Source organism: Enhydra lutris, unplaced genomic scaffold (genome assembly GCF_002288905.1).
Source record: "Enhydra lutris kenyoni isolate GAN:26980312 unplaced genomic scaffold, ASM228890v2 scaffoldscaffold27, whole genome shotgun sequence".
Taxonomy (NCBI): Eukaryota; Metazoa; Chordata; class Mammalia; order Carnivora; family Mustelidae; genus Enhydra; species Enhydra lutris.
The window spans coordinates 8,483,903-8,511,768 of record NW_019154111.1 but is presented as its reverse complement, the minus strand read 5'-3'; the positions used below and the strand labels follow the sequence as shown (position 1 = coordinate 8,511,768).

At 42.4% G+C, this 27,866-nt stretch overlaps 1 protein-coding gene across 2 annotated transcripts; it reads left to right on the top strand.

Annotated features, from left to right (window-relative positions):
• Window positions 1–27,866, top strand: LOC111151975 (bisphosphoglycerate mutase). Of its 2 annotated transcripts, XR_002640896.1 has the most exons (4): window positions 1–115; window positions 13,291–13,952; window positions 25,880–26,122; window positions 27,321–27,866. XR_002640896.1 is itself a non-coding variant. In XM_022510228.1 (3 exons), exons 2-3 carry the CDS (start codon window positions 13,352–13,354, stop codon window positions 26,059–26,061), a joined length of 783 nt encoding a protein of 260 aa, XP_022365936.1. In that variant the 5' UTR covers window positions 1–115; window positions 13,291–13,351; the 3' UTR covers window positions 26,062–27,866. The 2 variants fall into 2 exon arrangements, 1 of the variants encoding a protein (XP_022365936.1); XM_022510228.1 differs by having other exon boundaries at window positions 25,880–27,866.

Here is a 27,866-nt window from a genome sequence, read left to right as displayed (position 1 = left end):
TGGGCTCCGGAGCTAGAAAAGAGCGTCGATGCCGGCGGCAGTGATGAGTTGTAGGAGGAGCTGGCTCCTCGGCGGCTCTGAGGAGCGGCTGCTGCTGCTGCTGGCCTCTTTGCAGGTGAGTGGTTTTGTTTTAGAATTTTGCGGTTGCGAACCTTTCTGTTTTTAAGTGATGTGGTGTTTTAATTTGGAGTGCAGGAAGGCCAGTTCTTGACGCCCCCGATTCCGTCTTTGGAGGGAATCTGGTGTTCACTCGTACGCCGATCGAGCCCCCACCCTCACTGACTCCCCAGGTCCCTCTCAGGTCCCTTCCTCAGAATAAGCCTTTCTGGGACGCACAGATCTGTCAGCTGAAAGGAGGACTGCGCTTTGGTCGTGATGTCTTGACGGCGAGAACAAACAGGAGTTGGAGGGAATGATGAACTGATCTCTCCCGGACGTATGAGGCACAGGGTGGCGGAGCAGGGGTCCTGGAAGCAAACTCGGGTGTTTTCAGGGCCACCGCCACTCTATTTAGGGCGATGGCAGACCTGGCCCTAAACGTCTAAGTAGATAGAAAAAGCCTGCATGTCAGGGAAGGAGAAGGAGGCGAGTAACTGCAGTGGTTTCACGTAGCTCTCAAATCGAGCTAAATCACAGGTTCTTAGAATCACTAAAAATTTAAAAAAAAAAAAAAAAAAAAAAAAGTAAGTCTATTTCTCCTCCATTCAAAGGGATGAGGGTTGTATGAGTAGAGAAGGACAAGAGAAATGCATCATGGAAGTACAGTTCACAGTTACTTTGAAAAAGTAAAGTTAAAGGATAATTAGTTGTTTGCTAACTTATTATAGTCCTCTTCCCCTACCACCTCCCTTCCAAATGACGGAGGCTTTACAGCTTGTGAGTGGTAACCAGAACGTGAACTGACCAAATGCAGCCTCTGGGTGGGGGGAAATCGAATGGCATCTTTCACCAGGAGGTACTACAGTTTTCTGTAATGAAAGCAGAACACATGTCAGCATGTACTTTGGTTTAAAACTCTCTCCCCTGAGGCTCCCCTGGCCCCTGGTTTATTCCATCTTTTTTTTTTCCTCATCCACCATAGATGCCCCTCATATGGTGGTGGGCTTTCTTTTATTATAAGTTTTTGTTGTTGTTGTTTTTAATTCTAGTTAGTTAACACGCAGTGTTATATTTGTTTCAGGGGTACGAGGTAGTGATTCAACACTTCCATGCGTCACCCTGTGCTCACCACAAGTGCACTCCTTAATCCCCACGGTGGTGGACTTTAAAGAAATGTAATTCAAGCGAATGGTATAGCAGAAGGAGCTCTGAGTTGGAAGTCAGGATCCCCAGGTTTTAGTGTGGAAGCTGTTGTTATTTGTGTAATCTTAAACAAATCATTTCAACCCTCTGGCTTAATTTTTGCATCTTTAAAAAAGCGGAGGTTGCAGCAGATTATTTCGGAGGGGCCATGCTTATGTTAAAAGGCTGTTTTAAAATAAAGATGATTAGACATTCTCCACGACAAGTACGTAAGCAAAAATCTCATAGCAGTAAATTCTGGGCCAATCTGTCAGCAAATAAACGTTCCCATCTACAAAGGGTGGTACTTGTTCTTTTGTGCCTCTCTTTAAGCCACACCCAAAGGATCATTGTAGAAAATTTGATCATTGTACAGAATGACCATTATACGGAGTATAATGTGGCAGAAAATGTCCTCCTTTATTCTGTCACTCGGAGGTAACTATTAGTCTGCCCAGGGTTTGGGCAGATCTGCCAGTCTCTCTTCCTCTTTTGCCTTCTACAGTTGGTTGAGATTAAGTGGCATATTTCATTTTAAGTAATGACTGATACATCTAAATTCAGCTGTGCGTTCAGTTTTGTGGGTCCGGTGCTCAGAGAACAGAGGACACAAATATTTGAACCAACAGGTCTCTTGAACATCCTTGGAATGAAATCTGGTGTGAGAGAATGTTTACATGGAGAAATAAGACCAAAAGTATTACTTAATAATAAAACTCTTACACAGAAATTTGGCCACAAATACTGAAAAAAAAACTTTATAAAACATAGAGGAAACCTTAGCCACTTGATTAAAGCATTTGGATTGTAGAATACTGCTTAATATTTGTTATACTTCTAGAGCTGTGTCTTACAATCAACTCTCCACACCCCCAGCACATACAACATTTGGTTTTATTTCTCCTTCCACTACCTAATTTAGTTTTTTCTCTGTATCCCCCTCCTCATTTTACTTTATTCCCAGCTTTTACTTCCACACATACCTCAGCAAGGTAGGATCAATTTCAGGGGCCAGAGGTCTGGGCGAGTTTTCATTAGTCTGCTCCATTCAACCCAGACTACCTCTCACTCTTCGGCAGAGTGTTTGGTTTTGGTTTTTTTTTCCACCATAATCTCATTTAGTCTCCCTAATAGTCCCTTGAGAACAGCAGTTATCCCTTTCTTTATGGATAAGGAACCTGAGGTCCAGAAAGTTTGAATTAATTGATCAACATCACACCATCAGTAAGTAGCAGAGCCGGGACTAATGTCCAGGTTTCTAGAACTCAAACTTCTGGGATTCAGTGGCAATAGCTTGTGTAGACAAAAGCTATTATCTGGGGGGAAATAAGTAACCAAAGTTAGGAAGGAGGTGTCATGAGTGGGTGTTGGGCTCATCAATGATGCCGTACAGGCTGGAACAAGCAACACGCCCCGGGCAAGCGCTCATCTCATGACCCAGGTAGATCTCTTCCCTATGAATAGGGGTCTACATGCATGGTTTGCTACCCGTGTAACAAGGGATCAGTAGGGGCTGCTGGTAGAGGTAAAGTTGGAGAATGACCAGGGTTACGGTGCCTGGAAAGCACCAGGAAGTGATAACATTTGCTCCTGGTAAAGAGTTGCTCTTAGAGCACAAATGGAAAAGTTACTGTAAAGCTTTAGGGAAAATAATAGGTGGTGGAACACAAGGTACTTTTACATACAGTCATGTTCGGACTTCTAAAATTGAGCTTTTTTGACTCTAAGGAACTGAACTCTGGATTTCATTTCCCCTAAGAACTGTTCCTTTTTTAATTTATCCGAAACATGATTAACCTTTTTTTCCCATCCTCAAATATGCCAGCCTATCTTTTATAGAATTAGATCCCTTTAGAGTTAAATTAAGAGTTGTTCAAAGCCATGCAATGAGGATTTGGACTAGGGAAAACATCTGACTGGTGAAGGGTGGCATTTGAATACCTAATATTTAGGGGAAGCTTTTGATCACAGCAACTCTGGCTCTGTATCCCTTATTTTACGTTACTTCAACATTCTATCATTGATCACACTTCTTACTCAGTTCTTAGAAGCAGAAAACGAAGTTTTTATTTTTAGACTGGTCTTTATCCTATCATTTTCCTCGCCTGTTCATGAGTCGTTATACTAGAGTATTAGATACTACTTTTCAGACACCTGAGGAAGGGAGGCAGCAACATCCCAGGAACATTAGTTTGGAAGATGGGACAAGTCTCAGTTATGGTGGGGGGTAGGGAAGGTATGTGAAAGTAAATGGTTTGATGAGGGGCAGGAGTAGGAGGCAGCAGCAGGATTGTCTAGTGCTACATTTACTGAAACTATCTAGAGGTCCTGGAAATATGGTAGAAGTAACCTCAGTAAATGCAATGCCGTGTATTTGCACCACTCCCCTATCCCCCTACCCACCTACTCTCTCCAGCCTTGCCTTGCCAAAAGGATGCTAAATATAAAAAAATAAAAAAAAAATTAACTTCAGTTTTATGGTGACATTTATGGAAAGAATATCTTTTGCTCTGTAGGCAATTGAGATGGAATTTCTATACATAGACATAGCGAGAAGTCTTTGAAAATATTTCACCTGCATAGTGTGTTTCCTTTGAATCACCTTTCTCTCTACTGCTCAGCCAGTTGCTCAGCGTGTATGCCTGAGCCAGCCTGCGTTCTCCTGAAGCGCGAGGCACTGTGACAATTTACAAAGATGATGTCTGAGAGAAGTAAAGCATGTCAGAATGACATATTTTTGAAGTTGGTTAACAGCATGAATACTTTTTCTCTATAATTTTACCTTGAACTCATTATTAAACCAATTAAGCAGAAGTAAACAGACTGATTTGAATGTGCTCAGTATTGTCTTTTGTGAGGAATAAAAACAATTATGAATGGGATTCCATTACTCAAGGTACTTGCAGTTCTAGCCGAGAATAAAGTCAGGTGATTTAATAATTCTTAGATTATGCCACGACAGGATGCTTAAAGGTTCAAAATGCTGATGTGATTAGTAGGTCTGAGTATGGTATCCAGCTAGGCCAAGGTTTGCCAAACTAAGGCCTTCTGGTCTACTACCTGTGTTTGTATGGCCCACAAGTTATGAATGGTTTTTAAGTTGTTGTTTTGTTTTGTTTCACCGGTTGAAATACATCAAAGAATGACAATACTTCATGGGCATGAAAATTATATGAAATTCTAATTTCAGTGTCCATACATAAAGTTTCATTGAAATAAAACTTCATTTATTCATTTATATAGTTGCTTTCAGCTACAGTGGCAGAATTGAGCAATTGTAACAGAGACCATAGAGCCTAAAAAATTTACTATTTGTCCTTTTACAGAAAAAGTTGCCAACACCTCAGCTAAGCTGTAGTGTTTTTCATATCTGTCTCCTTCATTCCATCTCGTCAGCCATTATCCTGGTCCAGGTCTTCATTATATATTACCAGAATCCTTGCAAAAACCTCTCACGTATTCATATCAGTAGTTTTTCCCATCTCATTCTGTGTTTGTAAGTGCTGCCTGATCCTCCTAAAATATACATTATTAAATCTTCAGTGATGTCCCAATACTTATAGAAGAACCTATCTTCTTTGGCACAAGGCCTTTTGTGGGGCCACTATTCAATCTTATCTTTCTAGGTTTGTCTCCTCCTACTTCCTTGATATACCCTGTACTTTGGATAGAGATCATATAATTTTCCATATGGGACACTGAAGTGTGAAAGGGGCCCTATAATAATTATGTTGGGGAAACAGGCCTATAGCAAGACTGTTCTAGGCAAACGTGGAAGTGTTGTCACCCTGTCTATACTCCAGACAGTTTGAATGGTTCATCATTCTCCATATGCACCTGTTTCCTTGCCTCTACTCCGTATTCCTTTAGGCTAGAATTCCTTTTTCTTTTTCTATAAATCTACATCTTGAACATCTTTCCAAATCCAGCTTAAATAATACCATGTTCATGAAGCCTTACTCAGAAATAATCTCCCTTTTCCATCTCCCTTATGAATGAAATACTTTCTCATGGTATGGATTACTTTCTGCTTTAGTGATACACACACGCACACACACACACACACACACACACACACACACACACACACACATATCCCTTTTCCCTATCAGTTCCTTGAAGACCTAGTTGTTAGATTCTGTACTCCTCCCAGTCCTGCATTATATCCCATTCAAATGGGGTTTGCATGCCTGAAGAATGAGTTAATTGACTAGACTGGGGAGACTGATGAATATTTGGGGCTGTCAGTTTGTAAATCGGCCATTTTAATGTGAATAAAGTAGTGAGAAAAGATTCCAAGGACTGAGGACAGAGACTTAGGTGCCAATGTGGTGATGTAGCAGTGTGGTTCAAGGTCAAAGGGTAGGCTTGGGGGTCTAGCCTGCCTGAGACTGAACTCCAGCTCCCGCCATTTGCAATCTGTGTCACCTTGGTCAAGTTGACCTTTCCTTCTAAGTTTCTGCTTCTGTAAAATAGGAGTAACCATAGAACCTTCTCCATAGAATGGTGGTTGAGGATTCAAATAGTCCCAAACATATGGTGAGTCCTCCATGAATATTGGCTGCTGTGACATCGTATGCTGTCTTCATCATCTTAGATAGTACTGTTAGTGGTAGGTAGGAAAATATGGAGACCCAAGACCAGGATATAAAAATGGAAGAGCTGAGACCCAAGACCAGGATGTAACAGTAGAAGAGCTGAGAGAAACACAGCACCAGAATCTTAGAATAATTCTAACCCCTTCATTGAGGTAGTCAGCTTCAGAGGGATCAAAGAGGTATGAGTCCTGAGAGAAGATGGTCTTCACTTAGTAAGACATAACTAATTGGTGGTCTTTTGAGAGACCATTTCAGTATAGTGATTAAGGCTCAGTTTAGGTGTCAGAGGACTGAAAAAATAATGGCCAGAAGGAGGGGAAAACAAAGAGGAAGGGGTGAGAAGATGAGACACAGAGTCATGTAAAAGATATGTTTGTTTAGTAATTTTTTTCTTTGAGCAACACCACAATTTAAAAAGGAAGAAACCTTGGGGCACTGGGTGGCTCAGTCATTTAAGTGTCCAACTCTTGGTTTTTATGTCAGGGTAATGAGATTGAGTCCTGGGTCGGGCTCCACACTCAGCAGGGGAGCCTGTTCTACACATTCTCTTCCTTTCCCTCTGTGCCTCCTCTCCCTACAAGTGTGCTTTCTCTCTTTCTCTCTCTCTCTCTCTCTCTTTCAAATATATAAATATATCTTTTTAAAAAAGGAAGAAACCCTGGGGTATGCTAATTCAGTGACCTGTGTGGCCTTTTCTGGTATGAAGTAAATCATTGACTAAAATTAGTGCTTAATTCAGGTGCTGGTAACCCCTTGCCAAGGGATAAACAAGGCATCTTGAGAACCAACTCCAGAGTGGTGAGCTTTACCAAAACAACACAAAAACAAAGCTGGATTTAAAAAAAAAAAAAGTTTTTAATTTGAGGTGGGGTGTGTATATTCATAGTGTGGTACCTCTTTGTAAATTGCCCACTTGACTTTGTGCCTTAAGGTTTTTCCCCAGAGCAGTCATAAGCTGAGCCCTCCTTCACACTCACCTTGTTTGTGTGCATTTTATGAAACGACTGCCTGGGTTTGGAAGAACAAGTTGTGACTGGAGATGGTCCTGTGAAGTGAAGCCAAGTGAGCCTGGATACTCCAACCCAGACTCTGAAGTCTCCATGGTGAGGAGGAAGAGCATGGGTATGGGCGGCAGATGTGGATGGCAGTTCCAGTTCGCCACTTAGGGGCTCCTTGTGTTTCATTGGTTTGTCTTTCAGGTTTTGGGTTTTTGTTTTTTGTTTTGTTTCAAGTATTTAAATTCTAGTTAGTTAACATATAGTGTAATGTTGTCAGTTGGAGTCTCCACAACTCTGTGGAGATGTTGGCCATTCGTGAATACGCTAAACCGTGAAGGATCCAGGAATGTAACAGATGATCATGACTGGCTTTGGCTTTGCCATTAAATACACTGCCATGCTCGGATTAAGGCCTCCTAACCCCTCAGGCCTGCCAACCGAGTGTTTTTACTTTGGCAGTTACCACTCATAACTGCCAAGCCTTGGGCTCATTAGCACAATATAATCACTTCTCTTGACTTCGGTTCAGTCAACACACCTTCCTACTAAGTGCCCAGCATGTGTCACATGTCACACTAGGTTTTGGAGAGCGGGTGGTGAGTGAGGCCTGCCGTGATGCAGCCGCCAGTGTAACAGGGCACGTAGATGCTGAACAAGTAATCCGTACGAGTGACCCATCACAACTGTACCTAGTGTTATAGAGCAGGTGCTTCAAGAGTGTAGACCATTAAAAAAAAAAAAAAAAAAAAAAAAGGGACGCCTGGGTGGCTCAGTTGGTTAAGCAGCTGCCTTCGGCTCAGGTCATGATCCCAGCGTCCTGGGATCGAGTCCCACATCGGGCTCCTTGTTCTGTGGGGAGCCTGCTTCTCCCTCTGCCTCTGCCCGCCACTCTGTCTGCCTGTGCTCGCTCTCTCTCTCTCTCTCTCTCTGACAAATAAATAAATAAAATCTTTAAAAAAAAAAAAAAAAAAAAAGAGTGTAGACCAAGCAGGACTGACCACTTCTGGGGGGTGAGAAGGAAGGGCAGAGAAGTTGGCCTAGAGCCGAGGTGGTCTCAAACCAGCAGTATCTCAGCATCACCTGGGAGCTTGTTAGATTCTCAGAGTCTCAGGCCCATGCCGGAGGTACTCAGTCAGGCCTTGGAAGGGAAGCCCAGCACTCCTTTGTAACCACTTCTCTTGGTGATTCTGATGTATGTTCAAGTTTGAGAACCACTGGCCTAGAGGAAATAACCTTAAAACTCAGCTCTAAAGCTGTTCCAGTCAACATGGTAGCCACTGGTCACATGAGCCTTTGAAATGTGGCTGGTCCAAGTTGAGCTGTGCTTTACATCTAAAATCCACATCAGGTTTCAAAGACGTACTATGAAAAAAAGAGTGTAAAATACCCCATGAAGAATTTTATAGAGCTCATAGGTCAGAATAATATTTTGAAACTGTAAGGTTAAATAAAATATATTATTAAAATTAATTTTATTTATTTTCCCTTTTTAACGTGGCTTTTAAAAGATCTAAAATTATGTATGTGGCTAACAGTATATTTTGATTGGACACAGCTGATCTAAAGGAAGACTAGAAGTTACCTAAAGCTGAGTGGTACTGAGGTGGCAGTTGTGGAGGCGGGGGGGATGCTGGGCGAGGGTTCTGGATAGGGCACAGTGTGTGCAGAGATCCTGAAGCAAGAAAGAACACGGCATGCTCAAGGAAATGAAAGAAAACCAAAGCCTCACAGGTTACATGAAGGATTTTGAACTTTATCCTAAGACCAACCGAAAGTGATTGGGGATTTTATTTTATTTTATTTTTTTAAAAGATTTTATTTATTTATTTGACACACAGAGAGATCACAAGTAGGCAGAAAGGCAGACAGAGAGAGAGGAGGAAGCAGGCTCCCTGCTTCGCAGAGAGCCTGATATGGGGCTTGATCCGACGACCCTGGGATCATGACCTAAGCTGAAGGCAGGGGCTTTAACCCACTGAGCCACCCAGGTGCCTCTGATTGGGGATTTTGAATACGGTGCTCACTTTTCAGGATGTTTGCAGCTAATCAGTGAGGGCATGAGAGCTACATCTGAATATAGCAAGACTTTCAGAATCCAAGCTTCTCCCCCCCACCCCAAAAGATGGTGGGGGTGGAGGCATTTGGTCAGGACCCAGAGGGAGCAGGACCGCAACCAACACCTGCCTGGGCCCCAGGATCCAAGGACAAACACCCCGGACAAGAGGGGGAAGCAGACACCTGGGAGAGGCAGTTTTGCTTTCAGTTCACTTTCAGCTGGGTTAAAGCTCAGAGCTGGCAGAAGCATTCTAGGAAGAGTACAAAGTTGAGTAGAAGTTTGATTCCAGAGCTGGGCTCTGCAGGGCCCTGGCCAAGGGTTTGGTGAAGGAGGGCCAGAGACAAGGAGGGCAGCACATGTGGAGGTGAGGGGGTGTTAGACAAAGCAAGGGAAAGCCAGGATTGGAGCCTGGAGGCTGGGCATCTGACCATCTCCCAGGGTATGGTGGCCTCTCCCTTCATCTGCGGCCTGGAGGCGATTTCTTTGGAAGTCACGGTTCACATATTCACATGTTAGCAGACTCAATCTAGCCTCCGGACATGTTTCGTTTAGCTCATATTTTTCAAATATATCTACATTAGTCAGCAGTATTAATATCAGATGTCACATAAAAAAGGTGCATTTTTGGTGTTCTTGAAAATTAGAAGATCCGGGAACCCCAGTTCATCAGCCTCACAGAGAAATGGGGGAGCTAAGTAGTCGCTTCTCCTTTTAGTTTTATATGAACTTTTAGGAGTGGAAATGGCCCTTTTTATGTTGTTTGAAGACTTTTTTTTTTTAGCCCGAAGACAAAACTGAGTTCATAGGTTCTCTGTGGTCTGACTCGAAGTCTTACATTCTTACATTCTCTCCAATGTTTACTTTGAGGAGTTCCATCTGTTTGTTCCCCAGAAAGATCCTAAAAATGGGACCCTTGGTTCAGTGAGATGGCCTTATGCAAAAGCTCTGTCCATTTACACAAGAGTCGCATCCATCAGAGATTCTGTAAGCAGTTCTCTAAGGTTCCCATTACCCCACAGTTCTCTAAGGTTCCCATTACCCCTGTGGCCCAGCGTCACTGCTCTTCCCCTCTGTCTGGCCCCCCAGATGTGTGAGTTTGCAGCCCCTGCCTGAAACTTTAAATGAGACTGACTGGGCTGCTGTGTATTTGTTGGTAAACACTTGGTATACCAGCTCCCATGGTGATTAAAATCTTAAAGCTTGCAAACTCTAAACCTTAACACCTCCTCTGTAAATATTCAGCGTTAATTAAATAGGAAGTCAGTTGATAGCAGCAAGGAGGAGAGAAGGAAGTACCTTTGTTTACCCAAGATAGATGCACTAGTCTAGTACCTTATCCTGTATCCACCCCTGGAGGCCAGAGTGAGGGAAGGGTATATGTGTAGTCTTTCTGGCTATAGTATTGTTTCTCTGCTCCAGTGTATGTATTGGGGGGCTGGGTGGGGGGGGGGAGACTGGAAACAGAAATTGTTCTATTTCTCAAACAAATCAAGCAAATAGAGCAGATTTAGAATACTGCCAAGCTTGGCAGTAAGTGCTGGGGTGTTCATGTTCTTGCTCTATTTTGTTCTCTTGATATAGTTCATAATCAAAGACAATGGAGAAATGCTTCTGCTTACAGAATTTGTGCAACATGCCCTTTTCCATTTGAAGGGAAAATAGCTTCATTAGCATAAGGAGGCTTCCCCCTTGACAAGACAGAGTAAGGGTTGAGCGAGCTTCTCTTTCCTCCATCCCCCTTCTCCACCAGAAGCAAAAACCAAAACAGTAACTGTTATAAGGGGGTGAATGCAGTTTTTGACTGATCAGAAGCTTCTACTACTTGGTAAATTGGGCTCTTAAAAAAGCAATACAAAAAATGTCTTTCTTTTGCAAATTAAACACACACACGCATACACGCGTGCACACACACATACCCGCGTGCACACACACACACGCACATTCATTATTTGGTTTCTCCCAGTGCCCCAGGAGGAGTTTGTTCAAGTGAAGGAGCCTGAAGCTTGAGCTTCATTAGCTTCGTGGTTATTCTGCTTCAGGGCACCAGTAATCACGCAGCAAAATGCTGCCCAGATGTCTTTCATCCTGTTCTCTGTTCTCCCGCCATCCCCGAAGGAGTGCTGAGGGAGGGTGGAAGCATCGCTCTGCCTCCAGAAATTCTCAGCTCTGGGAGGTGGTTTCGCCTGAGCCCCCAGCCCAGTCTCTTCCAGATGCTTCCTGCTTTTTGTGCAATAAAGCTTCAGACCTGATGCTTGACAAGAAATGGAAGTCCAGGGGCGCCTGGGTGGCTCCGTGGGTTAAGCCTCTGCCTTCGGCTAGGTTATGATCTTGGGGTCCTGGGATCCAGCCCCGCATCAGGCTCTCTGCTTAGCAGGGAGCCTGCTTCCCCCTCTCTCTCTGCCTGCCTCTCTGCCTACTTGTGATTTCTCTCTGTCAAATAAATAAATAAAATCTTTAAAAAAAAAAGAAAGAAAGAAAGAAAGAAAGGAAGGAAGAGAGAAAGAAAGAAATGGAAGTCCAGGGGCACCAGGGTGCTCAGTCATTGGGCCTCTGCCTTAGGCTCAGGTCATGATCCCAGGGTCCTGGGATCAACCCCATCGGGCTCCCTGCTTGGCGGGGGGAGCCTGCTTTTCCCTCTCCCACTCTCCCTGCTTATGTTCCCTCTCTCACTGTCTCTCTCTGTCAAACAAAGAATAAAATCTTAAAAAAAAAAAAAAAAAAAGGAAGTTCAAAGCCCAACCACCCTCATCTTTCACCTACTTGCAGACTACCTCAGTCTGCTTCCTCCCTCAGGAGGTCCTTCTGGGTTGCCTTCACCTGAAATAAGATGAAACCTTATGGTAAAGGCTCTTTTCCCATCAGAATCTCTAGGAATTACTAAAGAAAGGAAGCAACTAGATACCTAGATTCCAGTTAACTTTGTCGCCGATGGTTACGTAACCGTGGGTGAATCACAGGGTAAGTGGCACAGAACGGGGCTTGCCAAGAATGGCAGAGGACCGGGCCCCGATGTTCCTATCATTTTTACTCCCCAGGGTGGAAAACCCGAGGGTGGAAATGGAAAGCAGTGGGCAAGGAAAGGGAGCGGCATCTGTCAGCATAAATATGTCCACAGCAAGGAGAGTGGAGGCAGCCTGAGGCGGCCAGAGCTCAGCCAGAACCGAAGGCAGCAGAATCTCCAGGGAACAGAGTGGGACCAGCAGCTTAACTTAGGGAATTCCGAAACACTTTAAAGTTGTCTGTGGCACTCTACCAGACTCTCCCGCTGAGATGCGGCTGGCTTCCGTGGGACAGTTTAAGGACCAGGGAGGAGGAGTCGGGGCTTCCTTATCAGCGTGCTTCCTCTCACTCCTGCCGACCTGCTCCTGCTAATCTGTCCCCACAGGCGGCATCTCTGAGCTGCTTGCATTTGATAGCTTGTTTGGCTTACGGATTTATGCCTGCCGAAAGCTCGATCTTGAGGCCGGTGAGATTATTTCAGTGAGTGCCACGTTCAGCGTTAATGTTGCTTTAAATCACTTTTAGTGTTGTTTGAATGTTGAACCTTAGATTTTCGACTAGTTCATGGAGCTTATGGCATTGAAGAGCTAGCTGCCCCCAGTTAGTGATTTACATCCCGGATCAGTGTGGTGGAGTCATCGAATGAACCTGTTTAACTTCTATAATAAAGCGAGACTGGTAAATACTTCTTTTTTTCACCAGAAGAAAAGCGAAGTGAGGAGGATGCCTTCGACCCGGAGTCAGCTGCTAGTAGCTGGGAACTCCCAGCCCCTAGTCATCCTTTTAGACATCTATAACTCATTCCATTAAATCCTCTCTTCTGGGGGCGCCTGGGTGGCTCAGTGGGTTAAGCCGCTGCCTTCGGCTCAGATCATGATCTCAGGGTCCTGGGATCGAGTCCCGCATCAGGCTCTCTGCTCAGCAGGGAGCCTGCTGCCCTCTCTCTCTCTCTCTCTGCCTTCCTTTCCATCTACTTGTGATCTCTCTCTGTCAAATAAATAAATAAAATCTTTAAAAAAAAAATCCTCTCTTCTGTAAGCACGGAAGGCCTTTTTATCTGGCAGAAATGTAGCAAGCCATTACAATGACGTGTTCTGTTGGTTTACATCATGCAATTTACATACTGTCTCGCCAGCAGAAAATTTAAGTTGACTAGGTTCCCCATAATGAATTATTTGTAGGATATGCCTGTATGTGCCATAGTGTATAAGGTGTCTGATCTCTTGATGTCAAATCTGGTCAAAGGAGTGACTTCAATTTAGTTCAGACACCGACTGTTGTAAAGTTGTGCTTCCGTTCCTGGGAGTCAGTTGAATGAAGAATATAACAATATACTTTTTGTTCCTTCTCTTTCTAGATGTATTGCTGTCATTGAGTATTGGCCTACCTGAAAGTGCTAGGGAAGCTCTGCCATCAGGATGTCCAAGTACAAATTGATTATGTTAAGACATGGAGAGGGTGCTTGGAATAAAGAGAATCGTTTTTGTAGCTGGGTGGATCAGAAACTGAACAGTGAAGGAATGGAGGAGGCTCGGAACTGTGGAAAGCAACTCAAAGCGCTAAACTTGGAGTTTGATCTCGTATTCACATCCATCCTTAATCGGTCCATCCACACGGCCTGGCTGATCCTGGAAGAGCTGGGGCAGGAGTGGGTTCCGGTGGAAAGCTCCTGGCGTCTAAATGAACGTCACTATGGAGCTTTGATCGGCCTCAACAGGGAACAGATGGCTTTGAATCACGGTGAAGAACAAGTGAGGCTCTGGAGAAGAAGCTACAATGTGACCCCACCACCCATTGAGGAATCGCACCCTTTCTACCATGAAATCTACAATGACCGGAGGTATAAAGTGTGCGACATTCCTGTGGATCAGCTGCCCCGATCTGAAAGCTTAAAGGATGTTCTGGAGAGACTCCTTCCCTTTTGGAACGAAAGGATTGCTCCTGAAGTATTAAGTGGCAAAACCGTTCTGATATCGGCTCATGGAAATAGCAGCAGAGCTCTCCTGAAGCATCTGGAAGGTACCATCTTTGTGCTACTACTTCCTAAAGGTTGCTAAGTGTTATACATGAGCCTTAACCTAGAAGAGATGTGGTTTCTGAGCTTACAATGCACAACTGACATGACAGACTTTCTTTCCTATTCCTTTTTGCCTCTTTAGTCTTTTAAGAATCATTTTGTTCTATAAATCAAAACCCCTGTGCCTTTCACATTCATATTATAGACAGCGGTGATTCTAAATCTTTAGCAAGCATCTGAATTACCTGGAGGGAGGGTTTGGTCTCCCACAGATTGCTGGCCCCATCCTTGGAGTTTTGGATATGTAGGCCTGGAGTGGGGCTGGAGAATTTGCATTTCTAAGATGTTTTATGGTAATGCCTATACTGCTGCTTGGGGTACTCCACTTTGAGGACTCTTGATCTAAAAGATTATATGGCTTTTGTTGTAGTAACTTTTAGGGAGGCTAAGAAGGGTATACATTTCTATAGAAATGGTATGCAAAGCCAGTTTATTTATTTGAGTCTTTCCAGATAAATAAAATTATCTAGACTTTGGTTTTGCCCATGCTCTTCCAACTTTAAACAGTTATGGTGTTTCAGACCTGGCCTTCTTGAACAGTTCCTTTGTTCCAGCCCTCTCTTTCCAGACCAGGCTGAGTCATTGCTTGGGAGAAAGTTAGGGAGACAGAAAAGAAAAGGATGGCTTATTACAGATAATCGGTTGCCTCCATTTTATTTTAACTACTTGACGTTGTATTCTAAACATACTCCAAAATGTACACTATTGTTATCTTCCTCTTGAGTAACATGAACTAAATGAACTCTTGAGGACCTACGCTCACCAGTTTGGGCATCAGTGATGACCCTGTGACACCTTCAGGGGGTCTCTCCTTCCCCTTTCTCCCTTCACTAAGTAATCCCAGGCAACTGTGCATTTTGAGTGATCTGCTCCGTCCACCGTTTTCCTGTCTGTCAGCACTCTCAGCCGCTAACCCATGATACTAGAATCATCTCTCCAACATTCCCTTCCCATTCTGCTTTACCTTTCTCTAAGAGCCGGTGAGAAATGAAGAGGTTGACATTGTTTGTGAAATAAGTGAAAATAGGTTATTAACAAAACAAAGTGATCTTTATGAAATTTCATTGTAGACTTTTTAGCATGTGTTTTTACCCCTGATTTTTAAGTAAAAATTTGGCCAGGAGCCAAATTATCTGTACCTGCATCTATTAGTTGTGCAGAGACCTGTACCTGCATCTATTAGTTGTGCAGAGATCTAAACTCTACAGACTTTACTGGCTATTAAAAACGTTACTGGCTAGACATGGTGCTCAATCTGCTGGTATACGTTTGTGTATGTATCTTATTTACTCAACCCTATAAAGAGTTCTATTCTTCCTCTTCAGAATAGTCAGATACTGGATTAAATGACAAATAACTTCATCATTATTGGACTATAGTACTTTATTGTTTGAAGGAGAGTTGAGCCTTCTCTTAGGATAGCGGCAAACTGAAATTGAGAGTCTCAGAGTTTCTGCCGAAAGATGTATTCCGTCCCACGACACCAGTTCCTTTTTTTCCAAAGGTGGAGCTCAGAGCTCTTTGTGGCCAAGCTCCCTTCCCTAAAGAAAATGCCATCATCTCCTTTGGGATCCTCTTTTCGTCCCTGTCTTAGCTGGGAAATCCTTCCTTTAAAAGCGATGTCTTACTGTTTAACACCATTTATTCTTCAACTGACTTCAGGCTTAGATGTCTTTAAGATTATTCTGCATCCCCAGCCATAGCTCATCTTAGATACCCCCATTCTATTAGTGCATTGGTGACGTCACAATTTGTTACTGTTCTTTTCTTAAAGAGAACAGGGAGTTTTACAGATGGTGGTGAGGAAGACTATCCCCTTGCTGGGGATGGAGGCCAAACCACCTGTGGAGGGAAACGTTACCCACAGAAGGCTTACTTTCTGCATTTGAGGGAGGTTTTGAAACCACTAACAATTTATTTAAAAAACAATCATTTGGGGTAGCTGCTGTGGAAAACAATCTGGCAGCTTCTTGATAGATTAAACATCAGTTACCAGATGCTCCATTAATTCTACTCGTAGGTTAACCTGCATTCATTTCCTAATGCTGCTGAGACAAAGTATCAATCACTGCGTGGCTTAAAACAACACATACTCGTTTTCTCACCGTTCTGGGGGCTGGAAGTCCTAAAGTGTTGGCAGGGTCATATTCTCTCTAAAGACTCAAGGTGAGAATCCTTTCTTACCTCTTCTAGCTTCTTGTGTTCTTTGGAAATCTTTGGCGTTCCCCGGCTTGTAGATGCATCATTGTGGCCCTCAGTCTTCACTTGGTGATTTCCCCGTGCGTCTCTCTCTTCCTTGTCCAAATTTCCCCCTTTTGTAAGAACACAAATAATAGTACAGTAGGGTCAAAGACCTCCTCTTAACTTGATTACTTCTATAAAGTCCCTATTTCCAAATAAGGTCTTCTTAGGTTGGGACTTCAACAAACCTTTTTGGAGGGCTACAGTTCAACCCATAACAGTACTTAAGAGAAATGAAAACATGTGTCCACATGAAAACTTGGACACAAATCTTCATAGCAGTATTACTGATAAGAGCCAAAACACGGGAGCATCTTATATGCCCATCACCTAGTGACTGGATAAATTAAATCTGGTATATCCATTCAATATAATATTATTTGGCAATGAAAACAAATGGAATAGTCTTATGTGCTACAACATGGGTGAACTTTGAAATCATTATTACCTAAAAGAAGCCAGTCACAAAGGAGCATATATTGTACAATTCTACTTAAATGAAATGTCTGTGTGGCCAAATCTTTAGAAACAGAAAAACAGACTTTCCTAGGCCTGGGGTCGAGGTGGTGGGGGTGTGGAATGAAGAGTGACTGTAGTTAGTAGGTACAGGTCTTCTCGTTGGGGTGGTGAAAATGTGCTAAAATAGACCGTGGTGATGGTCACACAAGTCTGAATGTACTAAAACCTACTGACCTGGGTAAATGGTCTGGTATGTCATTTATCTAATTAAAGCTGCAAAAATAGTTTTAATCCATGGGATTGAAAGATGAAAGGATTTGATATTGGCCTAGAAAAAAAGATTTCGAGGCAAATATATGGAAATGCTATCAAAGTAGGCATGCATAGATGTGGAGTACAGAATAAAAAATAAAAATAAAATACAACTTTGACCACTAAAGCAGAAATGGATTTATAGGGATTACTGAGAAATTAGCAGACATTAGTCCTCAGGCTTCATTTTAACTTTCTTCTGAAGGTCTTTTTTTTTTTTTTTTTAAGTTGAATGTGTAGAACTAAATCACCTTTCAGAGCTTATTGAAACTGAAGCAACCTTAAATTATAATTCCCATCCCTCTCACTATAAATAGGCCTTAGACAAAATGTGTTTATTTGGGAGATAATTAATTTAAAATTAATTTAACTGGTACGAGGAGATTCTAGTCGGAAGTATGAAAGCGGAAAAGGTGTGGAGTTGGCTGATGTCTGCAGCGGAGGACAAGGGAGGTAGAAATGAGGGAGACAGGGACTGGAAACGGGAAGGCAGGTGACTAGGGAGGATGGTAGACATTCAGGGGAGAAAAATGCAGAAAATCCAGAATGTGCTATTGGCACAGGCCCACAGGTGGGGAACCAAATGGAGTGGATGGGAAGATGGGGGTCTGTCCATAGGCTGGTATGTAATCTTGGCTCACCCATCCTGGGTAGGAGAACAAGTTTGTTCCTTTTTGGCCTGTAGTACCCCCTGGTGGTGGTGGTGTTAAGATTCATGGAGCCCTTTGATGTCACTGTGATTTCCTATAATGACTTCCACATCTAACATGGAAGAAATTATTTCATGTATATAAAATGGACTAAACGAGATTTTAGGATCACTTGGTAAGTTAGTTATCATGTCTTATTTTAGGAGTTCTCTAAGTACCAATCGCCACTAAGAGGTATCTGCTCTGGTGTATACTGAAAAATAAGATGCAAGTATTCTATGTCACAGCTCTAAGAATTACATATACGTGACTTTCCCAAGATCAGAAGAAATCGTGTGTTATTTCTCCCATGTCATTTCTATTAATGAGATTTTAGGTTTTTAAAAGTTTATTCTGAATGTACATGATCACTGGAATAGGAACATGAGTCCTCTTACCTCGCATGTCTGACCTTCAGAAGCCAAGCTATAGGGCATAATGTGGTACCTGATAAATTCCCAAACTAAAAGAAAATATTCCTTTGAATTTGGATGCTAACTCTTTAAGACTCCAAAATATTAGGTGACTCTCCCTTACTTTAAGGGGGGAAAATAGAGATTTTTATCTGACAGTAAGGACTACTTGCAATTTACGGGGATTATATGTGTTTAGTGTGTTAAAAACTATCATTAAAATTTACCATTTTGCTTGCCAATTTATTCTTACTGTAAAGTTACATGACTATATATATCACCATTAACCGTTTTCTGGTTAATACCTATCATCCTAGTATAATTATTAATAGCCTTTCCTTTCACTTTCAGAAGTGCCCCACGTGATTAATAAATTATGTGCTCACCTTACTATAAATATGTTAGCCTTCACTAGTATTAAGAATGACTCTTTAGGCGCCTGGGTGGCTCATTTGATTAAGCAACTGCCTTTGGCTCAGGTCACGATCCCGGGACTCTGGGATCAAATCCCACATCGGACTCTCTGCTCATCAGGGTGTCTGCTTCTCCCTCTGACCTTCCCCCTCTCGTGCTCTCTCTCTCATTTTCTCTCTCAAATAAACAAATAAAATCTTTTAAAAAAAAGCAAAAAAGGAACGAATCCTTGAATTGGCTATGCCCAGATTCCATACTTCCTATAAACACAAAAGTTGCTGAATTCTTTGCATTGATTACAAAAATAAGAATCCTTGTGGTTGTAGATTCATTGGAGTCCTAGTCATGCTTTCTAGATATGTTTATATCAAATTCTCCTCTATAAACAGGATCCTTTGAAGAAACTGGGCAATGTTTCTATGTATTGTCTTTAAACTGTTTGACAGACTTAACGCTGTTACTTCCTGCTGGGGAGGAGTGTGGTAGTTGGTAGAATCCAACTGACAGCATACCATCGTATCACACAAATATGTTATTGTTTAAAGACTAGAACTTGGGGGTAGGAAGGATGATGATCCTATGAAATAACCACTAAGAATATTGGTTTACCCTGAAACCTCGAAGTGCCTTATGATCTTTTTACTTAAAAAGTATCCTAATGTTCCACACCTATTCTACATTGTATCTACTTCAATTATGAAGAGTGTTGGTTCTTAAGACATTATTTTTTTAAATTTATTTTATTTTTTTTTATAAACGTGTAATGTATTTTTATCCCCAGGGGTACAGGTCTGTGAATCGCCAGGTTTACACACTTCACAGCACTCACCATAGCACATACCCTCCCCAATGTCCATAACCCCATCCCCCTCTCCTAACCCCCTTCCCCCAGCAACCCTCAGTTTGTTTTGTGAGATTAAGAGTCACTTATGGTTTGTTAAGACATTATTTTGTTTCTCAGCTCTTTGTTGCTATAACTTTACCCTATAAGCAGTCGAGTCCTGACTGACACTTCTTCCATTTGTGAAGAAGAACACAGGTGCTGTTGAAGGAAAATGAAACCCAGACAGACTTCAGATGACTTAGCCATGATCATGATAATAAGTTGGAGTCCTGAACTCCACCCAAACCCAGTTCACTGAGTCTCCACACATGATTACCCCCTCGGCTTTTTTGTTTCAACTTTTTTTTCCTGAAAAGAAGCCCTTCCCTTGATCTGTTTCTTGTTTGGAATACTATATTTTAAGAAGCTGAGTCAAGAGTATCCATGGCAGGTAAACCATTAAAAGTTAATTTGATGCAACTAACTGAGTCTCCAATTATTATTGCTGTTACCCTAACATTGTGGTTTGTGTGTGGTGTTCCCTAGTGCAGCTATAAAGGTGGCCTTATTTGGAGTGCATGCCGTGTGCTAAGCGCAGTTCTAGGCATTTTATCTCATATCCTGTTTAATACAGGAAATAGCACAAGGCTCTGCCCCGGCTGGAAAGCTGTGTTTCAACCCTGTGTTTTACTCTGCTGTTTGGTGTATCTAGGTCAAATTTTTTACTTCATTTGACTAGTCAATCATTGATCACTAAGCTATTTTGCTTAAAGAAACTGCTTTAATAAAAAGGAGCAGACTACTGATCTATCTTAACTTCATGGGTCAGTCTCAGCTGTATTATGCCAAGTGAAAGACGCTGAATTCAAAAGGCTGTATATTATACCTTCCTGCTGAAGTCTTAGCCCTTGGTGGTTCAGAATATGACTGTATTTGGACATAAGGTCTTTAAAGGGTAATTAAGTAAAAGAGGCCATTAGGCTGGCCCCAGATCCAACACGATGGGTGTCCCCAAAAAATATCAGGACACAGACACAGAGGGAAGACCACGAAAAGACACAGGGAGATGGCAGCCATGTACAGACCAAGGACAGAGGCCTCAGACCTTGTTATCTCCACAACTGTGAGGAAATAAATATGTTTTTTTTGTTGTTGTTTTTTAAGCAACAAACAAACCAGGCATTGTAGACTCTATTTATTTGCCATTCTGGAAAAGGCAATACTATTGGGTCAGAAAACAGATCAGTGGAAGAGGGGTAGGCCGCAAAGCAGTACAAGGAAATTTGGAGGGTTCATAGAACTATTCTGTACACCCAGAAGGGTGAATTTCATTGTGCGTAATTTATACCTCAGTTTAAAAGTCTTGCTTTTATCCAGCAAAATGACCATTGCCCCAATGGGGACCATGCCTTTTGGTGCACAAAATAATAGACTAGATTAGTTTGATTGTCAGATAGTAGAATTAAAGGTAGGTTGCTACATACACCTACCTTTGCCTTTGAAAACTAACCTGGAGGGCACCGGTATGCTTTCTCGGGAGCAAATGGTTCTGTCTTTACTCAGCACCCAAACCATGGACAGCATAGGGAATCGCCAGTCCAAGCCCAACTTCATGAATTATCTATAAGCTGTGGGACCACGAAGCTTTGTACTTAGGATAGTGAGTTCCTCTAGTAAAAGTTTTTCTGCCTCAGAATGATTTCTCCTTACTTGCCACCAAATTCTCTAGTCATCCTGGGGTCTTCTGACTTTTTATCCTTCTCACAACCAGCCAGCCCAGTAATAGGTCAACGTAGGAGAACGCACAGTACAGTGAGGCAAGGGTTACTGATTCAGAGCAAGGCAACACTCTCGTGTAGGAATTACAAACCCAGGACCCACATGTCAGCACCCAGCATACACTTCTTGCCTGATTGGGACAGTCTCTACCCTGTTAATTACTTATTTAATATCTCTGCTTTTCAATTGTAGATCATTGGGGAGATTTCATTACCTTTAACTTGAAAGTAGCTCTTAATACTTTCAGAAGAAAGAAGACTTCAGACAGACTTAGGAGATACTATATAGTAAGAAAATGCCTACCTACGGGACGGCTTTACCTATTTTTAACAGTGTAAACGATTATCAGTGCTGGGCTAATAAGTCCAGGCCAAAGCGTCCAGACCCACTTCTCCCAGAGCAGCACCATAGGAAAGCTCCTGACGTAGGCTTAGTATCTAAGAGCATCCTGTTCTGTAGAGTTCCAGACAGGCGTGTGTTTCTTTCTCTGTGGTTGGCATAGTCACTTCCTGTTTGTTTCCTGCTGGCCCACACTGAAGGAAAAGCCAGGGACCGAACTGGAACGTTGGATGTAGTCTGCCTCTTGCCAGCGGAAGTGGATTGTTTAGTCTGGGTTCAAGCACAGGGCTAGGCAGTTTCAAGTTTGGAATCAGAGTGGCGTGCAGGAGACTCATGAATGACAGGCTTGATCCCTGAAGAATTGTGGGCAGCTGTACACATGGCCAGGCAGAGAAGCCTTGAGGCGAAATTAGAGAACCAGGGAGGGCAGGTCAGCTGGGGCCAGCTGTGGGGGCGGGGCTGAGGAGTGCATCACCTTTGGCATTTTAGCGGGATATTTTCAGAAGCAGCAAATTCGGGCCTCTCTCTGGTGGAGCAAATGCTTGCCTGTTGGTATGGTTAAGCCTTCTCTTACCAGAACAAGCATCATTGATTTACAAAAACCTTCACTTTTAAAAGCTGTAGGCTATTTTCACTATAAAATTCAACATGGAGTGGATTCTGCCCTCTGCCTTATTCTAAATTAGAGGCTGTGATCCTATCATCACATTACAATATTCAAATAACCCCTTTCCAGTTGCTCCCCAGCCTATCTTTAAGTTGCACATAATGGGGGCGCCTGGGTGGCTCAGTGGGTTAAGCCACTGCCTTCAGCTCAGGTCATGATCTCAGAGTCCTGGGATCGAGCCCCGCATCGGGCTCTCTGCTCTCTAGGGGAACCTGCTTCCTCCTCTCTCTCTGCCTGCCTCTCTGCCTGCTTGTGATCTCTCTGTCAAATAAATAAATAAAATCTTTAAAAAAAAAAAAAGTTGCACATAATGGCCTCCAACCCTAAAGGAATTCTAATTAAAATAGGCAGATCATCTATGAAATTGAGAGTCTCTTGTATCAGCTCTTATTTTTTGCAACAGAATACAGACCTCTCCCCGCAAATCGCCCATTGGCGGGGTTTGAATTGTGACTTACTTGCCTGGGAGAGGCACCTCGGGGCCGGGGTGGCACCTCCCAATCCAATGAGCTGATCGAAGTGGTTTCCCTCTTTTTCTAGATTCCAAAAATATGCACTATGTATTTGGGGTTTACTCTCATCCTGTGACAGATCTGCCTCCCTGAACATCTTCCCTCCTATTTCCCAAGATTCAAAGGTTTTAAGCAAACCTTTGAGAGGAAATCAAAGAAACTATATGGAGGACAAATTTAATTTGAGCTGTTTATTAGCTCTAAATATAAACAACCTTTTCTTCAAGGCTAAGAGCCTTCTCAGCTCTCTTCTTTTCTTAGTAAGGTTATAAAGGAAACATAATCTTTCACCAAGGTTCTTGGTGCAGGATACAGCCTCTAGGATTGGACACACGAAATCTTTACTTTTGAGGAGATTTTGTCTCCGTTTTGACCTTGTTCTGAAATTCGGCCAATACCATACCTCTGGCAAAGTCTTCAGAGTGCTTTCGTGTATAGGCTTTCTGCAGTAGAGTTTTTAGTTAATATTTTATTCCTTATTGCTTGTATATATATTAAGAAGTAGATTCATGTATACAGTTGTAATAGTGGATCATAGAGCTAAATGATTTCTGGATCCTGGCACCCAACACATAATAGGGTTCTTTACATTTGAACAAACCATTTACTAAATTCTCACAGTGACCAAGGCACTGTTCTAGGATCATAGGTGACACAGGGATGGATGAGACATGGTTCCTGTTCTCAAGGAAGTTTGTAACCCTGGTAGGAGGAAGCAAGCATTTGCAGAGCCACCTCTAACAGAAGGTCAAGAGTGAGTGCTGTCGTATATGTACAGTGATCTTAATATCTGGCTGTGTTTCCTGTTCTTGCTGTATTGACTTGGGGGCTGGGGCTCATAGGTGCAGATTTGACTTCCTGAAGTTAATCCTGTATGCAGAAAATGAAATTGTTTGAATTTCTCTCCATAGTGGCATTGAGTTACTCCTTTGACTTACCATAAATGTTCATTATTTCTTACTTGAAATGTCCCAGTCATTTAGACTGATTGTAGTTAACTCCTAGATGCTCCTATGTGAAGGTTCAAGAATTAAAGACAGGGACCCCTGGGTGGCTCAGTCGGCTAAGCGTCCGATTCTTGACCTCAGCTCAGGTCTTGATCTCAGGGTCACGAGTTCAAGCCCTGCGTTGGGCTTCATGCTGGGCATGGAGCCTACTTTAAAGAAAGAAAAGAAAAGAATTAAAGACAATGGCTGGGGTTTCAGGAAGGGGTGGTTGTGGAGGGGGAGAGACAGAGAGGGGTAGTTGCAGAGTGAGATCTCCAATGATTGCCTTCAATACATTCTTGGATGCCAGATAAAAAATCTAAGCCAGTTATCAGACAGGGCTTGTGCTGTTTGTCCACTCATTTTAACCTTCATATGATGTTCCAGTTAATGAATTTATAATATGGTATTGCATAATATAGTATTGATTCAGTTTGGCTTAATTCAGTGCAGATGCATTGTTCTAGCCTTAGGACCTCTGCTTGCTTAACTTTCTCAGGACAGAGAGTGGCTTATGCCAAAATCAAGTAATGAGTAATGGCTTCACTGTGGTTTTTCCTAATTTGCTATTTTAAAATTTCAGTCCTTAAGTCTCATGGACTGATTATTAACCAGTCTAGGTATTTTAAATATGTGTAAGTAATTAGTCTGCTGTGTGAATGATTTGAGTAGTCATTAAAGTGGAATGTCAACTTTATTTATTGGAAACGTTTCTATTTCTGTTGAGCTCTCCTTCCTTTGTAGGGGAAATATTCTAGTACTCATGGCTTTTGTTGAGTTGGCTCTTTGATTTGGTCCTACACAAAACTGGATTATTATCTAAGCCATAGGCATGAGCTTGAGGGCAGTGCTACTAAGGAGAAGACCTGTCGAGATCTGGCTAGATCTGGGGCCATGGTCAAACAAGAGAGCCCCATGTGTGCTCCAGCCCCTTTCCAGAGAGCTAGAACTCTTTACTAAGGTCACAGACCACAACCCCTAAACCTGGCCCACCCATCACGATCCCAGTGTGTTAGCTGTTTCAAAGAGCTCAGACGAATCTGTTCATGCCCTTTACCAGTCCTGAAAACAGGAGAACACTAGCTGCTACAGTTAGTACCCAGCCCTTCACAGGGGCACAGCAGGGATACAGACATTCTCCTCTCTCCCTAAACTGTCATGGAAGTAGCCTTGGACAACCAGGGTTGAAGTCCTGGGATTTGGAAATAAAAAACCCGGGTCCAATTTTATTGCTTTAACAGTCTTGTGATTTGAGAAGCTTTATTTAACTTCTCTGGTTCTGTTTAGCATTTTTTAACAACTCTATTGAAATATAATTTACATAATATACAGTTCACCCATTTAAAGAGTACAGTTCAGTGACTTTTAGTATGTGTACAGAATTGTCCATCTATCACCACAGTTAATTTTGGAACAATTTCATTATTCCCAAAAGTAACCCTATACATAGCTGTCACTTCCAACTTTCTCTATTCCCTCTAGCCCTAGGCAACCACTAATCTCTTTGTCTCACTCTAGATTTTCCTATATAAATGCAATCACCCAACATGCAGTTGGTGGTGACTGGCTTCTTTCATTAGCATAATGTTTTTAAGATTCATCAATGTTTAGCATGTATCAGCACTCAATTATTTTTCATTACCAAATAATATTCCACTGTATGGCTATACCACAGTTAATTTCTCCCTTCATCCTTTGAGGAACATTTAGGCTGCTTCCACTTTTTGGCTGTTATGACTAATGCTATTATGAAGGTTCTCCTACAAGAGTTAGATAGGAAACATGAAGGAATAACAGGTTGCCCCAAAGGGTATCTGTTATCCTACAATTTGATGTGATGCAACTCTCTGTCTAAGGTGTTTTATTCTAATTTCTGGGAAGTTTTTTCCTTCCAGGACCTATAGCTGGAATCCCTCCCAGTATCTGATATATTTCCAGACATGCAGCTAGTATGGGACTCAATAAATGTGCAGTGGGGCACCTGGGTGGCTCCATCAGTTAAGCGTCCGACTCTTGATTTTGACTCAGGTCTTGATCTCAGGGTTGAGGGATCAAACGCTGCATCAGGTTCTGTACTCTGTGTGGAGTCTGCTTGAGATCATCTCCCTCTGCACCCCCCCCACAAATACATAAATAAATAAAATCTTAAGAAAAAAAAAGTGCAGTTACACAAGTGAAGAGAACCTCCTCTTACATTGCCTTCAATGCCTTGTCTGTTCCTCTCCTGATCTACAGGTATCTCTGATGAAGACATTATCAATATTACTCTACCCACTGGAGTCCCCATTCTCCTGGAACTGGATGAGAACCTGCATGCTGTTGGGCCCCACCAGTTCCTGGGCGACCAAGAAGCTATCCAAGCTGCCATTAAGAAAATAGATGATCAAGGAAAAGTGAAAAAACGAGCTGAAAAATGAAGGCTTTCCCATTTGCTGGCTAGGAATAGCTGCAAAAGAAGTAGCATGCAGTGTTTGATGGGTGCTGATCTCTCTCTCTTTTTTTCCCCCCTGTTTTTCCAGAACTGGGCTATGGGGTAGAGTTTATATAGGTAACTACGTAACTTATGTTGCTCAGATAAAGGCTTTAGGATGCCTGAGTAGGCACGAGTACTCACTAGGCATGAGTAGGATGAACTCTCCTGCTAGTCCTATTTGAGTTAGTCATTTGTGGGGCTAATTAGTAACCAGCAGGGCTTAATCAATGTCCTAAATATCCAAGATAGGAGAGTAACAAGTAGAGGTGAAGTTTAAGGTATTCATCATTCAATACATCATTACTGAGTCACTATTGAGAGACACTACTTATTCTAGTAAGTAGTTCACGTTTATATTTACTAAGACTTTCTGGGATGATAGTAAGGTATATTAGAAATATACTCTACTTAAGTATTTATTATCAGGCTTCTCCTCTGGGAAAAGGGATGCTTTTCCAGTTAAAACCAGAGGCCCATTAAATGGGGGAAATCATATATGGGTTTCTTCAAGAAAGCCAACAACAGACGATAAGGCCCTTTGCCTTGTCTCTAGTCCAGAGACATCCTTTCTTTGACATTTGGAAGGATTGCCCTTTGGCTGCTAGAATTAGCAGCATGGACACAGCCCTAGCTATTTGTGTTCTCCTTTTGTTTCGTTCTGTTAAACTTCAATCTTTGGGTACTTAAAATTGGTTTAAAAATAAAGGTCTGTGACCAAAAAATGAATATCCCCAAAGCATCTCCATATATGTGATAAACATTAAGCAAAGGCCTCTGAACTAGTCTTTGGCTCAGAATCTTCCTGGGACACTCACAGAGTTGCACGGACACTCACAATTCTCTACAAATTGAACATCCAGGTCCAAGGGAAGGTAGAATATAGTGCACGTAATTTATTCACATGAGCTGGGAAAATATGGTACATTGGGGCTTGTCATGTACATGAATTGTTCACCAGCTGAGAGCAAACAATTATGGTACATAACATAGAGCAGCATGGGTAGGCCATGAGCAGACGGGATTACTTCTCAATCTCAATGACCCTGTTTTCTAGATCATATTTTTAAACGTCATGGGTACGCAAGTCCTCTTTCTTTAAACTCTTGCCTTATTTCAAGGCAGGTGACCTGTAGTTCAGTGATAAAGTCATGTGGGAAAAATTGTAGCTATTTATCAGTTTTTCATGGTTTTTTCCTTTGGCAGATTAATCTGTTGTATCCATTTGATGGTAAATGGCCATAGAAGAAAACTAATTTAGAACCCTCGCTACTGCTTGGTCTTCATTTAGTCCTTACAGTAGGACTCTTCCTGCACTGGCAATGAACATGGCTGGGAAGAAAAGCTGGACTGTGGATGCTTTACGTTTCTGACCAACTCGTGGTGTCTACTGTAGCCCTTCATTTTAGTCCAGTTGCTTAACCAGTGATACTCTTTAGAATTCAGAGATCAGATCTTCCTAGAATACCATTCTTTAACCGTTTCATCTCTGGAACTGACCTCTGAATTTTCTAACCCAACCGGTGACCATATCTTAATGCGGCTCGAGACCCTAGAGTTGGAGTCTTCCCTTGTCCTGCAGCGAGATGTTCACTCCCAGGGTACCCCCTGGCCCGATGATATACTTCTACACACAAAGCTACACTCACAACCAGGCAGTTGGGAATCTTGCCGATTTCCTCCGATAGGGTTTATTTTTGCCCACACTTTTCTGCTATAATTTGGCTTATTGTTTTTGAGATCTTGGCTGAA